The sequence below is a fragment of the Sparus aurata genome, chromosome 10 (genome assembly GCF_900880675.1).
Source record: "Sparus aurata chromosome 10, fSpaAur1.1, whole genome shotgun sequence".
NCBI lineage: Eukaryota > Metazoa > Chordata > Actinopteri > Spariformes > Sparidae > Sparus > Sparus aurata.
Genome location: NC_044196.1, coordinates 4446337 through 4465483, shown reverse-complemented (window position 1 = coordinate 4465483; position 19147 = coordinate 4446337). Strand labels below are relative to the sequence as shown.

Genomic DNA, 19147 nt, shown 5'->3' with positions numbered 1-19147 from the left:
AGGATGACAAAGAGCCTCCCATTTCGGACGAGGAGGAAAATCCTCTGTCTCCTACACCTTCAGACAGCTTGACTTTTGCAGAGCAGAAAGAATTGCTTCGTATTCAGTTGGAGAATAGCAAACTTCTACATCAAATGAAATTGGAAAGGGTTCGCTTTAATGAAGAATATGAATGCGCTCGCCGGACGTTGGAGCAGCAAAAGGCTCGAGATTGAGGCACAGCGTTTAGACCTTATTTGACAGGGGAAATTGCATACACCTGGTGGAGTAGATGACAATAAGGATATTGTGGCTAGTCTACGCTTGATTCCTCCATTTAATGAGAATGTCTCTTTTTGCAGAGATAAGAGTCTGAGGGTTAATGCCCCTCAACCTCCTGGAGACGGATTGTTCAAAGAAGTTCCCTGATGTGTTTGCAGCTTGTGCTGTGACCTGCTCGGCGACTCATGCAGCTGCAGAACCCAAGCAGGTCAAGGTGGCTGCTGAGAAAACTAGGTTTGCCTTACCAGATTTTCCTTTCAATCTGTCCTTTGAAGACCTGGTTAAGAAGCAGCGTGCAGATCAGTCCCTGTGATTGTTGTTTGACCGTGCTGTCCCAGCTGACACTTTTGAGAGCATGGCTCATGGGTACTCTGTTCAGAATGGGCTGCTTGTGAGAAAATGGACCCAATCCACTGACACTTCGGTGGGGGAGCCATGGTTACAGGTTGTTGTGCCTGCCACTGCTAAACACGCAGTGATGAAGACCGCTCATGACATGTTGGGGCATTCGGGGGTGAGAAAGTCATGTGACCGCATTATGCGTCATTTGGCCGAGGCTCTCAGAGTGAGGTGCTGGGAATAACTGAACTGTATACTCCAATAGCGCTCCGGATCTACAAACGATACAGTTTATAGCACGGTGCACTTTGAAGTAAAAGTAATACAAGTAGTTTGTATTGCAAGAAATATATGGAAACACTTAAAATTATACTTTATTGCTCAAATGAAAATTATTTTAATGAATGGTTATTGAGATCAATGCTGAATAAATTGCAAATATGATGACGTAATAATGTTGCGTGACTATTTTACATGTATGTTAATAGAAGGCCTTTGATTGGATGGCACAGTAAATCTGATTATTATTCAGGCGGCTTTAATGTTGCGACATTAATTACAAGAGGGAGGTTTCACTATATTTCCTCCAATGTCCTCTCTCTGTCGCTTTTTGTTGAGTTATCTCTGAGGTTTTGGCATATGTGTTTGGGTTCAGGATGACTGAGGATTTTTCTCAAGAGCAGCTCCTGTACTGTTTTCCAGGCAGTAATGCCTCATGTGTTATGGAACAGTTCAGTTTTGGAACAAATTTTGCCCTCTATCTGGAGTTTGTTTCAGGCATGCTGGTTACCATTTTAGGGAACTCTCTTGTCATCTTGTCAATTTGTCATCTCAAACAGTTGCATAGTCCTACCAATGTGCTCATTTTGTCTCTTGCTCTGGTTGATATACTAGTGGCTGTTATTGTGATGCCCTTCAGTGCCACCCGGACAGTTCATGGTTGCTGGTTCTATGGTGACACATTCTGTCAACTGTAGGGGTGGGAATCGAGAACCGGTTCCAAATGACCAATTCCATCGGAATTGTTGGCCTCCAGCATTATCAATTCTGCTCAACGGTTCTCTCATTTCCCTGTCTGCAGAATGAAATTTTGCGTCACACTCTCTGGCGACTCAGACCTTCAACCGCGAGGCAGCATCATGGAGAAGAAGAAGCGATCTATTCTGCTGTGTGTAATCAGTGCAATCAACCTGGATGCGAGAGGACGCTACTGAAATATCGGCACTTCTCAATTCGTAGCAAAACTGCTTTTTTTTTTTTAGAGATAGAAAGCCAAGTTGTCCATACAAGCTCTGGGACTGTGCTACTAACTCTGAAGGCTGCACACCTGAACAATTGGCTACATGGACTCACCTCTCTCCCCTGATCAGCTGTTAGCCTAGCAACACTAACTTTCAAACCGATGTACTCAATACTCTGTGGGCTGTCCATCATTGCTCCGTTGGTCCTCCCTCCACCACAACCTCGGGGTTTTTCACCGCCTGGCTCCTTTGTCGCTCTCCTCTGCTGCTGTGCTCTCCCCCGGCTGCGGCGATGCTGGACGGGACCTCCAGACGCAAGTCTGTTTATAAAGACGTGCGGACTGACAGGCGCTCCATTTGTTCTTTGTTTTGTTTGTTTCACTTTGTTAAGTGTCCTTGGGTACCCTGAAAGGCGCTATATAAATTAAATATATTATTAATAATGCTGTAATATCGTGTAAGGGCGCCTGTGTTGCTGCTGGTCAAACAAGCTCCACTGAGACCTCCGTTGACGACGGTAACGTTGACATTAAATATCCTGCATTAGGCAGCATGCACAGTTTTTTGTTGTATGTTTAAGTTGAATATGTTCATGTTCACAGTCTTGTGCAGACATAATTTTGGGAAAAAATAAAATGGTTGCTTTTGGTGCAGAAGACTGTGTAGAACTTCTTTTTTGCCACTCAATGAACTACTCAGGAATCGATATGAGAATTGATAAGGAATTGAATCGATAGGCAGAATCGACAATGGCACTGATATTGATAAAAACTTATCAATTCCCACCCCTTGTTAACTGCATCTCAGTTTTGAGGTATTTCTCACCACACTTTCTATCTTTCATTTAATTTGCATTGCTGTTGACAGACATGAAGCAATATGTAATCCTCTGCATTACTCAAGAAAAATCACAATGTCAGTGTCTGTGATTATGATATGTGTTAGCTGGGCACTGGCCGCTGTCTACGCTTATGGAGTAATTTATTCAAAGGCCAACATGGCAGGGTTAGAGGATATATAAGAATCATTTTGCCTTTGGCGGTTGTTTTGTTTACTTTAACCCACTTTGGGGAATGTTGAGCAGTGCTTTCTGCTTTTTCTTTCCCTGCACTGTAATGGTTTGTCTTTACACCCAAATATTTGTTGTGGCTAAACAGCATGTAAGAAATATTGGAGATAGGAACAATTGTTCAAATGACAGAGGGAGAGGTGGGTTGATTAAGCACTCTGAGAGCAAGGCTGCAAAGACTCTCAGTATTGTGCTTGGTGTATTCATCTTTTGTTGGATGCCCTTTTTTATGCAATTTATCATTGATCCCCTCACTGGATTCCAAATTATTTATTTCCTCTTGGAAGCATTATACTGGTTGAGTTACTTGAATTCAGCCTGTAACCCCATTATTTGTGCCTTGTTTTATCCCTCCTTCAAAAATGTTTTCATTGCATAATCACTCTGAAAATATTCAGCCCAAATTCTTCAACTATTAATTCATCTCTTAAATGACACATCCACACTCAAATACTGTTTAACATTTTCAAATAGGATATTTTTAAAACATTGTGTGAGTCATGCATTTGCATCAGTGGTATGAAGGCCTTCGTGTTGCACTTGTCATTAAAAACATTTTTTTAAACAAATCACTGTCTTTATTAGGATATCAATGCTGCATGCTGTCTAACAACTTATTGTTGAGCCATTATGTTTGTCCTCCTGTGTGATGGTTTTATACACTATCTTTCAAGTAAAGCTTTTCAGTACTTGGATTTAAAAAACACATTTATATACACTAACAACGTGTATACTCAGCTCCTAATCATATGAAAATAATGCACCATGATAAATTCACACTTGTAACACTCAAACATTAATGCTGTTACAGGAAATGTAGGGCTGGTTTGAAAAGTGAGCATTACCAAATCACAGATTTTACTTTGTTTTCAGTCTTCATCCACAGACAGCACCTGTTGACTTTTGGGAGGTTATGAACTAAGCTGTAGTTCTTAACAGAAGCTCAAATAAATACATTTATACTCCAGAAACATTACAAACAGAATGAATGTGAAGGAAAACGTGGGTTCATATTAGTTTCTTGTCAATTTTTTTTTTTTTTTAAAGACAACATCTCTATGTTAGGTTCAGTTCAGATTCACACCTAGTTTGTCCATTCAGGCGGCTGATGTTGTCATGTATATGCATGAGTCCATTTTCAGTGTCATTTACTACTTCAGGCTTTTTCTTTTTTTTTTTTTACCACTGCAGTAAACTGAGCTGTCACTTTTTCCCCACACATACCCACATTTGTGCTTTCATCAAAGAAACATTTTAAACTTCATGAGGGTTAGGGTTAGGGTTAGTTAAGTCAGTTAAGCCTCCCTCACATACACATGCTCTACACCCTGGATATTGTTATTTATTTGCTCCTCAAATAAAACAGATATAGCTGTTATATCTTTCAAGTCAGTGGTGATAAAAAGGATCACAAGCTTTCAAACATGGAAAAGGCTCAAAAACAATGGAAATTATTAGGAACTGACTTCAAACAGTTACTTGTCAGAATCAGATGAGGATGATAATGTGAGTTGTTGGTACAGACTCAGTCGACCCGTAACCAGCCGGGGGTCCAGGTCTAGTCCTGTAGCCTCTAATCTCTATCTTGCCAGGTTATCAGGCTAGTTTCCTGCAGAAAGCCAGTTTATCACACTATTGCACTCAGAAAATCCAAAGCTGAGAGATTTCCTACTCACATGCCAACATATGAGTCTTCAGGTTAACACTCTACCAGCCAAAATGCACTGTTAATACAGTAAGGGCCGATGGGTTAGCATATAGACCCTGGAATTAAGGTTGTCTTAGTTCATTAGAAGAGAAAAACCTGAATTCAGAGGCGGTATGGTTGTATTTTTCTTTTGTATAGCATATTAAATATATGTAAGAATATTAACTTATTAACATGTAATAAGTTATGTTATTTATTCACTACACTACACATTAAGAGTGTGTTAAATATAAAGAACTTGCTGTGAGCACTATGTCCTAGCTGAAACTCTGGGGGTGCTACGCGCTGTTGCCCTGAGTCAGTGCGGGCCGTGGCTAACTAGTTTCCATGCTAACTTCAAACAACTCTGCAATACAGACATCTTTGGTGTCATCAAAGTTTCCTCACATTCTGTCGAAAATGTTTGTTTGTATTTTTAATGTTTTAAACTAAAATTGTGGCCATACCTTATAGCAACAGCTGCCATTTCAACTGGTCATGAAACACTAGCTTCTCTTTCCTCTCTGCTGCTCTGTTTCAGACAGAAAGGACCAGAGAGCAGTACTTTCAAAAGAAAATTAACAGTATACTCCAACAGAGCTCCCAAATTATGAACAGTTCAGTTTGTAGCAGAGTGTACTTTGGAGCTCAGATTGACTACTACTATATTATACAAACGAACACTCAGTGTGCAGTGTACATCAACATGAATGCAATTAAAATGTGTATATGTAATATATGACATTTTAAAATTATACTCATTCAGTACTCAAAACTAAATGGTTTTCCTTGTGAAACTATTAACAGTGAGTTAGATCATTAGTGTGCAAATTGCAAACATGATGACATCATAATGTTGCTTACATTTATGTTAATGAAAGGCCTTTGATTGGATGGCACAGCATATCCAACAATTATTAAGGTGGCTTCTTGGCTTTGACTTTGGTAACAACACAAAGACGTCAGCATGTTTATCCCATTTCCCCTGTCCTCTCTCTGTCGGGAACTGTTGGGTTATATCTGAGGTTTTGGCATATGTGTTTAGGTTTATGATGACTGGTGACTTTTCTTAAGAGCAGTTCATGTACTGTTTTCCAGTTCAGTTTTTGGACCAGTTTTGCCCTCTATTTGGTGACCGTTTTTGGCATCCTAGTGACTGTTTTAGGGAACTCTTTTGTTATGTTGTCTATATGTCATTTCAAACAGTTGTCCTACCAGTGATGTAGATCACTGCATGAAAAGTGTGATTTTCATAGTGTGACAGCACTGTAGATTGTCCTGGAAGTTCAGGTTTACGACTGCGCATGGCAATGTGCAGGCAACTACGAAAACTGCTGTGAATTGTTGGAAATTGGCGTGGGCCTTGCTTGGCAGTTGTCCCCCCATGACGCTCCTCCCCCTAATTCTAGGGGAGGCTTTAGGCCCCGTCCATACGGAAATGCTCGTTTGTGTAAACGCACATGTATTGCATCATTTTGGCCAATCGTCCACATCGATCCTGATAACGCAGCACCTGAAAACGCACTTTTTTGAAACCGGGTCTCAGGGTGGAAAAATCCGAAAACGCAGCCCTCGCATTTTCGTGTGGACTGCGAATCCGCATACTTTCCAAATCGATGATCGCCCCACCCATCAACCTCTAGCCATCTACCTCTGAACCCTGAGACGTCTCATAAAAACAACAAAAATGGTGGACTACGTGCTTGTGTTCGTGTTTCTTGCAACTTACTCGCCTTGTAATTGAGTGTGAGTGACAGCAGCAGTTCAACCTCATCAACGGTCCACACAAACGATTCTGGCACTACCCATTTTCATCTTCTTCTTGTTGTGTTCGGTTACTCTGTCTACTGTCTGTTTGTTTACAGCGCGCAAGCTTTATGTGAATGCTCTGTCTCTTCCTCTCCATTCTTGGTGAATTTGGAGCGCCACCTATAGGCCTGGAATATGAACTACAGCGTGTTGAGTTGTTTTCAGTGGATCCGTTTGGATGCAAATATTCTTGAAACGATGCCGAGGAAGACAGAGGAATAAAGAATTGTTTTGGTACATGTGGACAAGGCCTTAACCTGTAAATGAAAATGCTTTGAGCTATACAAATGCAAATCAGGGTTGCAGGGGGAGTTTTACCCCTGGTGACATATTTCTAAAAGGTGTTAATTTCATTTTAAGAAAATCTCTGGTATAAATAGATCAGGCTCAGTATAGCCTAATTATAAACTCTTAAATTTTAGCTTGAATTGATTTATTTTATGAACGTATGCTAGATTAATTACTGTGTATGTCATTAGCAATGACCACTGTTATGTAAAAAAGATACACAAAATTATTTTTTATTTAAATTAGTTAAATATAAAATGCCAGTTGTTAAGAAGTTAAAATTTGCAAGCCAGGCCACACATTCTCTGGCCAGGCATGGTTGCTATTCATATGCTAATTAGAGCCATTAGCACCTGCCCGAGCTCCACATACATCATAGGTCGTGTCCGTCAATATGTGGCAAAGATGAACGTGACGTTCACAGGCTGTAAATTGTCGTTAACTGCCGAAAATTAGGGAGATTTCCGGGTGCTTACAGGGACTTTTCATGAAGTGGATGCCCCATGGAGAATCTGGTAAAACATTGCTGAGAAGAAGGATGTCTGGAATATCCTTCTAATCCTGTTGACTCAGGGACCTGACCTGGATGGATGGATGGATATTACAACAGCACTTTGAATTTACAAACGGTCCAGGGTGTGTCAGAGCACAAACCAGTGCTCAAAATGACTACTTACGATTTCACCCTCAGTGAAATGTGCTTTATTTTTCAGCACATCAAATAATCACATCAATAATCAGTGTGCAAACTGTACATATTCTGAGTGGTGTAGTGTATTGGACTGTTGTGAAGGTTCGGATTGACTTTTAACAACTGTAAACTCAGTGTGTAGTGTGTATCAACAATACAGCAATTAACATGCGTTAATATTATAAGTAGGACATCTTTTAATGTATACTACATTACACAAAACTAAATTATTTTCCTTGTGAAACTGCAAATACGATGACACAATAATGTTGCTTGGACTACTTTACATGTATGTTAATTGGAGGCTTTTGATTGGATGGCAAAGTGTGTCCAATAATTATTTTGGTGGCTTCTATAGCGCGACTGATTACGAGAGAGGTATCAGCATGTTTCTCCCAAGGTCCTTTCTTTATTGATTTATGTTGGGTTGTATATGAGGTTTTGGCGTATAGTGTTTGGATTTATGATGACTGATTATTTTTCTCAAGAGCAGTTGCTGTACTGTGTTCCTGGCAGTAATGCCTCATGTGTTATGGAACAGTTCAGTTTTTTGACCAGTTTTGCCCTCTATTTGCTGTTTGTTTTTGCCATGCTGGTTACCATTTTAGGTAACGCTGTTGTTATTGTGTCTATATGTCATTTCAAGCAGTTGCATAATCCTACCAATGTGCTCATTTTATCTCTGGCTTTGGCTGATTTACTAGTGGGCGTGATCGTGATGCCCATCCGTGCCATCACAGCAATTTATGGCTGCTGGTTCTATGGTGATACGTTCTGTCAAATACACGCCAGTTTTGATTTGCTTTTCACCACTCTTTCCATCTTCCACCTAATTTGTATTGCTGTCGACAGACATCAAGCAATATGCAATCCTTTGCATTACTCTAGAAAAATCACAATGTCAGTGGCTGTGATGATGGTATGTGTCAGCTGGGCACTGGCTGCTGCCTACTCTTTCGGACTAATTTACTCAAAATCTTCTGTTGCCGGGTTAGAGAATTTAACAGCATCAACAGATTGCCTTGGCATTTGCAACATTTCTCTTAGTCCCCTTTGGGGAATAATGGACAGTGCTTTCTGCTTTTTCTTTCCCTGCACTGTAATGGTTTGTCTTTACACTCAGATATTCCATAAATCTCACACAGGATTCATGGGAGGAATTTGTTTTTCTTAAAAAAAAAAAAGTTTAATGGTTATTTCGATCAATATTGTGCAAACTGCTAATATGACGTAATGATGTTGCTTGAACTATTTTACATGTATGTTAATAGAAGACCTGTGATTGGATGGCACAGTGAATATGATGATTATTTAGGTGGCTTCAATGTTGCGACACTGATTACAAGAGAGAGGTTTCAGGATGTTCCTATCTCTGTTGGGTTATCTCTGAGGTTTTGGCTTCTGTATTTGGGTTCAGGATGACTCATGAGTCATTGCCTCCAGAGTTGTTGATGTACTGTGCTCCAGGCAGCAATGCCTCCTGTGTTGTAATTCAAAACGGTTTGGGTATTAATTTTGTCCTCTATTGGGTGTTTGTTTCGGGCATGCTGGTTACCATTTTAGGGAACTCTTCTGTCATCTTATCAATATGTCATTTCAAACAGTTGCATAGTCCTACCAATGTGCTCATTTTATCTCTTGCTCTGGTTGATCTACTAGTGGGTGTTATTGTGATGCCCTTCAGCGCTACACGGACTGTTCATGGCTGCTGGTTCTATGGTGATACATTCTGTCAACTGCATGCCAGTTTTGAGTTGTTTCTCATCATTGCTTCTATCTTCCACCTAATTTGCATTGCTGTTGACAGACATCAAGCAATATGTAATCCTCTGCATTATTCTAGAAAAATTACAATTACAGTGGCTGTGATGATGTTATGTGTCAGCTGGGCACTGGCTGCTGTCTACTCTTTTGGAATACTTTATTCAAAGGCCAATGAGGCAGGTTTAGAAGATTTAATGGCATCAATAACGTGCCTTGGTGCTTGTTTAGTTTATTCTAACCCAGTTTGGAGAATCTTGGGCAGTACTATCTGCATTTTCTTTCCCTGCACTGTAATGGTTTGTATTTACACTCACATATTTATTCTGGCCAAACAGCATGTAAGAAAGATTGGAGAAAAGAACAACTGTTCCCATGACAGAGGCAAAGGTGGGTTTGTTAAAAAGTCTGAGTGCAAGGCTGCAAAGACTCTCAGTATTGTGCTAGGTGTATTCATCTTTTGTTGGATGCCCTTGTTTGCAGTTTCAATAATTGATCCCCTCATTGGCTACAGCACATCTGCATTCCTCTTGGAAGTATTAACTTGGTTGGCTTACTTCAATTCAGCCTGTAACCCCATTATTTATGCCTTGTTTTATCCCTCCTTCAAAAAATGTTTTCATTGCATAATCACTCTGAAAATATTCAGCCCAAATTCTTCAACTATGAATTTATCTGTTAAATGACACATCTCTGCACCAAACAAACAAGCAATAAGGACATATTCATGTCCGAAAATGAGCAGGAAGTGTGAACTTATCGAGTCCTACCCCTTTTTTATATCTATATTTCATTTTTAACTTCATGATAATCATTCTTTTGAAATCAACGATTCAGATCACAGAGATAACGAATGAGACGTACTTACATAACAAAACAACCTACGCAGCCTATTCCATCATGTATCTATTCAGTATGTTGTCTTTGTACATTTGTTTGAACTTATTTATGATGTACATGTTTTCAGATCCTTGTTACAATTATTCCATAAGGTCACTCCTTTGACTGCAAGTGAAATTTTGTGTTTGTTCTCACTAGTTAAAAGAAAAAAGAAAAAACAGCAGATGGATAGCTCCAGAGATGTTCACAAGTCTTTTTTTGCAAGTCCAAGTCAAGTCTCAAGTCTTTGGTCACGAGTCCAAGTCAAGTCTCAAGTCTTTGTGGGGTGAGACTTGGTCAAGTCTCAAGTTTTTGGTCACAAGTCCAAGTCAAGTCTCAAGTCTCTAAAAAATAAGTCTTATGTCTCTTCTGGTTCTAATGAGCCTTCTCTCATATGCTGTTATCCGGTCTCCTAAGAATACTGCACAGCTATATCTATGAAATTCAAAGCATTTACTGTATTATTGTCACTCCTTTATCTATTAGCATACAGTATCAGTACTGATTACTCGTTTGTTACATATATGATCACTTTAAACAGGCTATTGCAATGCAATATGAAGAAAACACACAATGAATGTTTTCCTTTAAAGTAAACTGCATTATTGATCATAAACATACAGTTACAGAATAGCTTGCCCCCTATTGTGCAGGCTCAGTGGAATCAGAAAAAGAACAAATATACAAAATGTTGCACCTCACCCAGTCAAAGACATTGTAATTAACATCATTCCAATTAGTGCAAAACATCCCACTTTAGCTAAATGCAAACACCTTGTAAGCAAAACACTTAATGGTACTTTAAACACTTGTATGTGTTACTTTTGCGTTATGTGCAATTAAAAATTTGTTCACAAAAAAAGCAAAACTGTTGCTGCCATATTATCTGAAATATACTGTAAATCTATAAACTGATGAACTGGTGATACTAAAACATGACCAGTTTTGTTCCAAAAGGCACCTTGTACGACAAAAATGATTCCTTGCTTAAAAGTGAAAAATGAAATATCACTGGAGTGATTTGCTATCTTTTTTGTGGAAACAATCAACAGTGTTGTTTTGCCTAGAACAAAAAATTTAACAATAATAAACTTGCAATAAGATCAGAATGGTTTACCTTATTCTTCTCTTGATACACTGTATGGGCCACAAAACATTAACAAACTTGTAGTGGCCTACTGTAAGACCTAGAAAAATATTAAGCAACAGAATGGTTACATTTCAAAAAGATCAAGCAGGACAGTGTCCTTGCACTAAGCCAGGCTCGGTGAGGGCGCATTATAAGGCCTCCATGACTAAATACCCTCTCCACTGGTGCACTTGTGGCTGGAACAGTGAGCACTCTCATAGCCACAAGATAGAGCATCGGGAACACTTTGGCATGCCTTTTCCAGAAACCTAGGCAGTCCGCTTCTTCTTCATCGGAAGACACCTGCATGTAGCGAATAAGCTCAGCCTTAACAGATGATACAGGGTCATCCTTCTTGTTGCTTTTCTTCCTGTAGCCAGTGAAAAGCCGTGGAGTTTTAGCAGCATCATCCTCTCCACTACTGCTCTCAGCAAGTATGGTGACTTTCTGAGCCTCTGCCAAGACAAGGTCTGAAAAAGTTGCACAAAAATCATGGTTAGTTACAATATTATGAAGTTAATTGATATACACTACTCACAGCGGTGATGGTTAAGTTAATGAACTATAAGTAAGTCTGAATAAGATTTTACTGATGTTTTTGAAAGCGAGGAAATATTTTTGTGCCTGAAAAGTTGGGAGGAGGAGGAAATATATTCAATGTATTAAATTAAGCATTAATTTGGTGCCTAAAAACTTCAAGCCATGAATGATAATAATGTGATGATAATGTGTTTTGAAAATGATGTGCATTCACCTACCTATTATCATCTCCTTCACCTCACTCATGACTTCATCTGGTGCGAGGACATCTTGCTCTAGCCAAAAGAAGCAAAATGATGGGTCGAATAGTGCAGACATCATATAGACCATATCTCCAAATGGAAGTTCTCCTGCAAGTTGAGGCGAGTCATCCATTCTAACATTTGAAAAGATCCCACGGAAACGGCGTTGCAGGGACTTCTGGAGAGCTTTCACAAAACCGGCCAGATGCTGAGTTTTATTCAGCATACTGTTGAGGTGGCTGTTGAGTGAGAGAACGCATGGCAGAGCTGCACTTAGAGTCACCACTCTCTCCCCTTGTGTGAGGTCTGTTGCTTGAAGAAATGGGGCCAAAATTTCCACAAGCTCTTTCAACTGACTCAGTTCTCTTGCTGATAAGCACAGGCCTTTATGTCCTTGGGCTTCCAGAAGAGTGTTTAGGCCTTGAGGATCCAGGTCAGTGATTGCCTCCACAAGGCGGAGTGTTGTATTTCATCGGGTTGACATGGCAGAGGGGATGCTGCGACTGGGTCCATACTCTCTCTCAAATGCTTCCTTCAACCCACAAGTAGAATGAAGAAGACTGCAGAACTTTGTAACTTTTGCCATTGCACTATCCAGAGTCTTAGTCTCTTTCAGTCCATCGAGCACCACAAGCTGTAATGAATGTGCAAAACACTGTAGGCGCTGTTGACAGCAGCAGCTCTGGATAGTTTCCACATCGTCCTGGAAATTCTCACTTACATCTTCCCATAAGTTGCTGTTTTCCAGGTCGTCTTCAGCATCTTCAGTCTCAGTTCTTGTTGCAGAGGGGAAACAAACTGTGAAGGCTTTCCTCATATTTGATGCGTTGTCACAGATAATGTACTCTAATTTGTGTTTTATATTGAAGTTGTCACATATCTCCTCAAATTTCTCACTTATTCTTTCTCCAGTGTGTGACCCTGTAAATCGTTCACAACTTAAGAGAACTGTCTGCTGGCTTGGGCTGTTTTTCTCTATCTCCATGAAGTGGGCTGTTACCCCTAAAAAGCCACGCATGCTTCGGTCAGTCCAAATATCAACAGTCACAGACACATTGTCTGTCTTTTCTAGTTTGTATTTGACCTTGGACTCCTTGTCTGCTGCTAGCTCACTGAGATGTCTGGAACAGTGCTTTGACTCACTGGACAGTATCTCTCCTCTACCACTGACATGAAGTTTTTGAATCTGGGCTTGTCAATCAAAGACAGACGCAGATCGCATGAAGTGATGAGGTCCCTTATTATTGATTCTGTGATGGCCTTCTGCCTGGGATGGCCCTGGCTGTATATCTGCACACCTGGTTTAAAGAAGGAGTCAATGCTGCTCTGTCCCTCTGCGCTGCCCCTGGCCACTTTTTTTGCTGTGCTGAATTCAATAAACCTGTAGATGAACAACGTGGAAAAATTAGGCTGTGAATTATAGTAATAAGATCTGGATGATGTAGCTAATATTTTTATGTGTAGCAAAACACATCAGGAACCACATGTTTCTGAGAGAAGAATCAGATCTAAACTAATGATGTAGGCTATATATCAATCTTTTATTTCTGATTAAAAAAGGTTGCTAAAAAAAGAAATCTACCAACTCAGGGTAACCGGAAAATATTGCTATTTCCTCAGGCCATTGGACTCCTGAACCAGAACTATTTGACCACTCCCCACCAGGACTCAGCCTGACACACACACATACACACACACACACCCTTGCACATATTTTCATTTCTGATAACATTATTTACATCGTATTAGTTTGATTTTATTCATATTTATCTTATTTATTCTATTTATAAGGCCAGTTTAGGAGTAACCAGGAGACATTTCACTGCATGTTACTCTGTGACTGTGTGTGACAAAGTAATCTTGTAATCTTGTAAATCTAACATTATTAGTCATGCAATAATAACTAATCATCAAATTTCAACATTCACTAGTCTGGCCATGTTGCCAGTGGACAAACAATTTAAAAGTTTGCACTCTGCAACCGTATAGTTTAATTACTCTGGGTCTCTAATAAGATATTCCTCTATCCTCTCACTCAAACTCAGTGTAACGTTACAAGGTCAAAAATTAACCTGTAACCTGTCCGTAAGCCGACAGTATAACTATGTATTTTTCTATGGTTAACGTTAATGTCAGCCAGTAGATGGTCGCAGCGGAACATAAGACGATTAACGTTACCCGACCTTTTTTTCTTTTCTTTTTTTTTTACATCATGTCAACGCCACTCAATGCAAATCAGTGCGACAAGCTAACTAACACTCACTCATCTAACGTCATTCAAATACTCACTTACAAAGCTAGTAGCAGGCTTAGCTAAGTGAACGTTGATGCTGATCTAGCCGTCCATATGCGCTAGCTAATGTGACTGACCTATCCGGGTGAGTTTTTAGATGCTGGATAAAATTTGATGTGGTGGATCCAGCATCTTTGATTCGTGCACTGCAGACTTGGCAGTCAGCGCTCCGTTTGTCAGTTCCATCCAGTCTGAAGTTTTTGTAACCAAAATTGATGACAAATCGTACAGACGCAACTGCAGGTGTACTAGCTAGAATATAGAACTGATCACACACACTTGCAGTTTTCTCATTGTTTCTCACATCCACTAGGTGGAGCGGTGATGTTTTGACTGTTTTTGGTTTGGAGAAAGAAAGGAAGCATACAGGGGGGTTTATTTTGTTGTAGCAACAGTAGCTCGGTTTTACGAGTCCTCTTGTGGTTATATTTGTTTGTTGATTTAAACAGCACTTGCAGGCCCTCTGTGCTTTGCCTTTATTGTCTGTGCTTTGCTGACAATCCAGCTTCTGGTGAATAAATAGCTTTAATTTACCAAGTACACCTGGTTTTATGTTGCTTCCCTTTCCCCTAACGAGCTTGCATAATCACTCTAAGAATATTCAACTATGAATGTATCATGTTTTCCTCTTGTCTGATTGTTTTATATGCCATTTTTCACAAAAGCTTTTACAGTACTTGAATTCCAAAATCACATTTATATACACTAAAACCTTCTGCATTCAATTCCTAATTATATTAAAATAATGCATGATGATGAATTTATGCTTGAACCAATTCATACATAAATGCTGTTACAGGAAATGTAGGGCTTTTTTGCAGCATTATACAATCATGTATTTCATGTATTTTGCTTTGTTTTCAGTCTTTGTCCATACACAGCACCTATTGACTTTTGGGAGGTTATGAACGAAGCTGTAGTTCTTCCCAGAAGCTCAAATAAACACATTTATACTCCCGAAACATTACAAACAGCATGAATGTAAAGGAAAACATGGATTTATATTAGTTTCTTGTCAAATAATTTTTGCAAGAGAGAACATGTCTATTTTAGGCTTCATTCACTGATTTACACTTAGGTAGTCCACTGAGACAGCCGATGTTGTCATGTTTATACATGAGTCCATTTACTTGTTAAGACTTTTTTGACCACTGCAGTACCCCAAGCTGACATTTTGCCCAGTAAGCCCCAGATTTGTGCTTTCATCAAAGAACAGTTTGAAACTTCATGTGTCAGTTAAGCCCGCCTCACATACACATCGTTTACCATCTAGACACTGGTATTTCTTGCCTCATCAAATAAAACAGATATGGCTGGTATATCTGTGTCCATTATCCATGACGGGTCGGGTGGGTTGCCTACATCGCCGCAGACCCCTGACACCTTTTTACGTGGGCTGATCCCCTCCCTGGTGACGCGACGGGGGTTTCCAGTTGATTGGAAAGTGAACCTCAGCCAGGGTGAGGCAGCCGCAACAACAACAAACGCTTGGGAGGTGAGGTTATGAATGTCGGGAGGGTCACTAGGCATACCACCTTAGCCCTTCCTGCAGGCGCAACTGACACATCAAGTCCAAGGTGCAAGGGCAACCCCACAGACCCTGAGGTCCAAGGGGAGAGGCCCAGGCGCAACGGAAAGCCGCACACCTCTGGAGACTTGCCGGAGGCTGCCATGTTAAGGGCGCCGTGCCAGATGAGAGTCCCTTGGCGGGAGAGAGTGTTTTTCATGGGCTGCCCTGCAAAACCGGGAATGATTCTTCCACAGGTTCACCTAGGGAAACCTTGTTACGACTTTTACTTCCTCTAGATAGTCAAGTTTGATTGTCGTTTCGACCGATCCGAGGACCTTACTAAAACATCCAATCAGTGGTAGCGACGGGCGGTGTGTATGCTCATGGAGAACTTTATTCAAAAGCCAATGTAGCAGGGTTAGAAGATTACATGTAATGTTGCAGATCAAAACGCCACCACTCTGTGCCATCGACTTGTCCACTCACACAGGTACAGTTCGCCAATGCTGCGCCTCTAATGCTACCTCCAGAGGCCCATCAGAGGCGCAGTGAAATTTTACCCATCGCTGCATCTGAGACTTTCAAACTGAGGAGGATGCAGAGAATTTGTGCAGGTTCCCTGCACTCAAAGGACAGTGTGAATGGGGCTAGTCATACATTTAGCTAGCACTTCCATTTCAAGTGTTTGTAAAACGTAAAATCGTGGTACTCGATCTGCTTCGTCACAGACAGAAGGGCCCGAGTGGACCTTGCAGCTCTCAGAGCGAGGTGCTAAGAATAACTGAGCCTTTTACTTCAACTGTGCTATGAATCTACAAATGATAAAGTTTATAGCAAGGTGCACTTTGAATTGAAGTTATACTACTTAGTAAAGTATGTTAGTATTACAAGAAATATATGGCAACACTTAAAATTATGCTTTATCACTCAAAACAAAATTATTTTTCTTGTGAAACCATTAATGGTTTTTTGGATGAATATCGAGACAATTGCAAACATGATGACGCAATAATGTTGCTCAACTATTTTAATTGTATGTTAATAGGAGGCCTTTGATTGGATGGCACAGTGAATTGGATGATTATTTAGGTGGCTTAAATGTTGCAACGAGAGAGGTTTAAGGATGTTTCTCCCGAGGTCCTCTCTCTGTTAGGTGCTGGTGGGTTATCGCTGAGGTTTTGGCATATGTGTTTGGGCTCAGGATGACTGATTACTTTTCTATAAAGCAGTTGCTTTTTGAAGAGCTGTTGGTGCAATGTCTTCCTGGCAACAATGCCTCATGTATTATGGAACAGTTCAGTTTGTGGGCCAGTTTTGCCCTCTATTTGGTGTTTCTTTCGATAATGCTGGCTACCATTTTAGGGAACTCTTTTGTCATTGTGTCAATATGTCATTTCAAACAGTTGCATAGTCCTACCAATGTGCTCATTTTATCTCTTGCTCTGGTTGATCTACTAATGGGTGTTATAGTGATGCCCTTCAGTGCCACCCGGACTGTTCATGGCTGCTGGTTCTATGGTGATACATTCTGTCAAATACACACCAGTTTTGAGTTGTTTCTCACCACTCTGTCTATCTTCCACTTAATTTGCATTGCTGTCGACAGACATGAAGCAATATGTAATCCTCTGCATTATTCTAGAGAAATCACAATGTCAGTGGCTGTGATGATGGTATGTGTCAGCTGGGCACTGGCTGCTGTCTATGCATATGGAGTAATTTATTCAAAAGCTAACATGGCAGGGTTAGAGGATATATCAAAATCACTTTGCCTTGGCGGTTGTTTTGTTTTCTTTAACCCACTTTGGGGAATGTTGAGCAGTGCTTTCTGCTTTTTCTTTCCCTGCACTGTAATGGTTTGTCTTTACACTAAAATATTTATTGTGGCTGAACAGCATGTAAGAAAGATCGGAGATAAGAACAAATGTTCAAATGACAGAGGAAGAGGTGGGTTGATTAAGCACTCTGAGAGCAAGGCTGCTAAGACTCTCAGTATTGTGCTTGGTGTATTCATCTTTTGTTGGATGCCCTTTTTTATGCAATACATTATTGATCCCCTCACTGGCTTCCACATTGATCCTTTCTTCTACGAAGCATTATACTGGTTGAGTTACTTGAATTCAGCGTGTAACCCCATTATTTATGCCTTGTTTTATCCCTCCTTCAAAAAATGTTTTCATTGCATAATCACTCTGAAAATATTCAGCCCAAATTCTTCAACTATGAACTTATCTGTTAAATGACACATCAACACTCAAAATATATACTATTTAACATTTCCAAATAGGATAGTTTTGAAACAAGGTGTAAGTCATGCATTTGCATCAGTGGCACAGAAACACCTTTGTTTTGCACTTGTCATTAATAACCATATTTCTTTGAAACAAATCACTGCCTTTATTAGGATATTAATGCTGCATATTGTCTAACAACATGCTTTATTATTGGCCATCATGTTTGTCCTCCTGTGTGATGGTTTTATGCAATATTGTTTTAAGTAAAGCTTGTTCAGTACTTGGATTTAAAAAAAACACATTTATATACACTAACAACGTGTATACTCAGCTCCTAATCATATCAAAATAATGCACCATGATAAATTCACACTTGTAACACTCAAACATTAATGCTGTTACAGGAAATGGAGGGCTGGTTTGAGAAGTGAGCATTACCAAATCATAGATTTTACTTTGTTTTCAGTCTTTGTCTACAGATAGCACCTGTTGACTTTTGGGAGGTTGTGAACTAAGTTGAAGTTCTTCCCAGAAGCTCAAATAAATACATTTATACTCCAGAAACATAACAGAATGAATGTGAAGGAAAACATGGGTTCATATTAGTTTCTTGTCAAATGTATCATTATTTATTTATTTTTTTTCAAAAGACAACATATCTCTATGTTCACACCTAGTCAAATCAAATCAAATCAATTTTATTTATATAGTCCAAAATCACAATCACATTGCCTCAGTGGGCTTTACAATCTGTACAGTGAACAACATCCTCTGTCCTTAGACCCTCGATTTGAGTGAGGAAAAACTTCACATGTTGATGGAAAAAAAAACCTTTTAAGAGGGTAAAAAAAAACAATGGAAGAAACCTCAGGAAGAGCCACAGAGGAAAGACATGCAATAGATGTTGCGTGTACAGAAAAGAGCAACAAATCACAGTTTACAAGTTACATCAACAGAAAATCTGATACAAGTTATGTAAAGTTAGTGGATTCAGGAGACGACCGAGCAGGACGAGGCATCACAAGTGGAGCCAAACCTAGTTTTTTTTTTTACCACTGCAGTAAACTGAGCTGTCACATTTTCCCCACACGTACCCAAATTTGTGCTTTCATCAAACAAAAATTTGAAACTTCATGAGTCAGTTAAGCCTCCCTCACATACACATGCTCTAGCC

General features: G+C 39.9%; 2 protein-coding genes and 1 pseudogene across 2 annotated transcripts; all 3 read left to right on the top strand.

Moving 5' to 3' along the window:
* The first annotated feature begins 1379 nt into the window (after positions 1 to 1379).
* LOC115590395 (trace amine-associated receptor 13c-like) lies at positions 1380 to 3289 on the top strand (annotated as a pseudogene).
* A 5514-nt stretch (positions 3290 to 8803) lies between these two features.
* On the top strand, positions 8804 to 9832 carry LOC115590394 (trace amine-associated receptor 13c-like). The gene has a single exon (XM_030431751.1). It carries the CDS (start codon positions 8804 to 8806, stop codon positions 9830 to 9832), a length of 1029 nt encoding a protein of 342 aa, XP_030287611.1.
* Positions 9833 to 17025: 7193 nt separating this feature from the next.
* On the top strand, positions 17026 to 17982 carry LOC115590393 (trace amine-associated receptor 13c-like). Its single transcript, XM_030431750.1, has one exon. It carries the CDS (start codon positions 17026 to 17028, stop codon positions 17980 to 17982), a length of 957 nt encoding a protein of 318 aa, XP_030287610.1.
* Positions 17983 to 19147: the final 1165 nt, after the last annotated feature.

What these genes read in the sequence shown, in the direction of transcription:
- LOC115590393 (XM_030431750.1), top strand. Translation starts at nt 17,026, where the DNA reads ATGGAACAGTTCAGTTTGTGGGCCAGTTTTGCCCTCTATTTGGTGTTT.
- LOC115590394 (XM_030431751.1), top strand. Translation starts at nt 8,804, where the DNA reads ATGACTCATGAGTCATTGCCTCCAGAGTTGTTGATGTACTGTGCTCCA.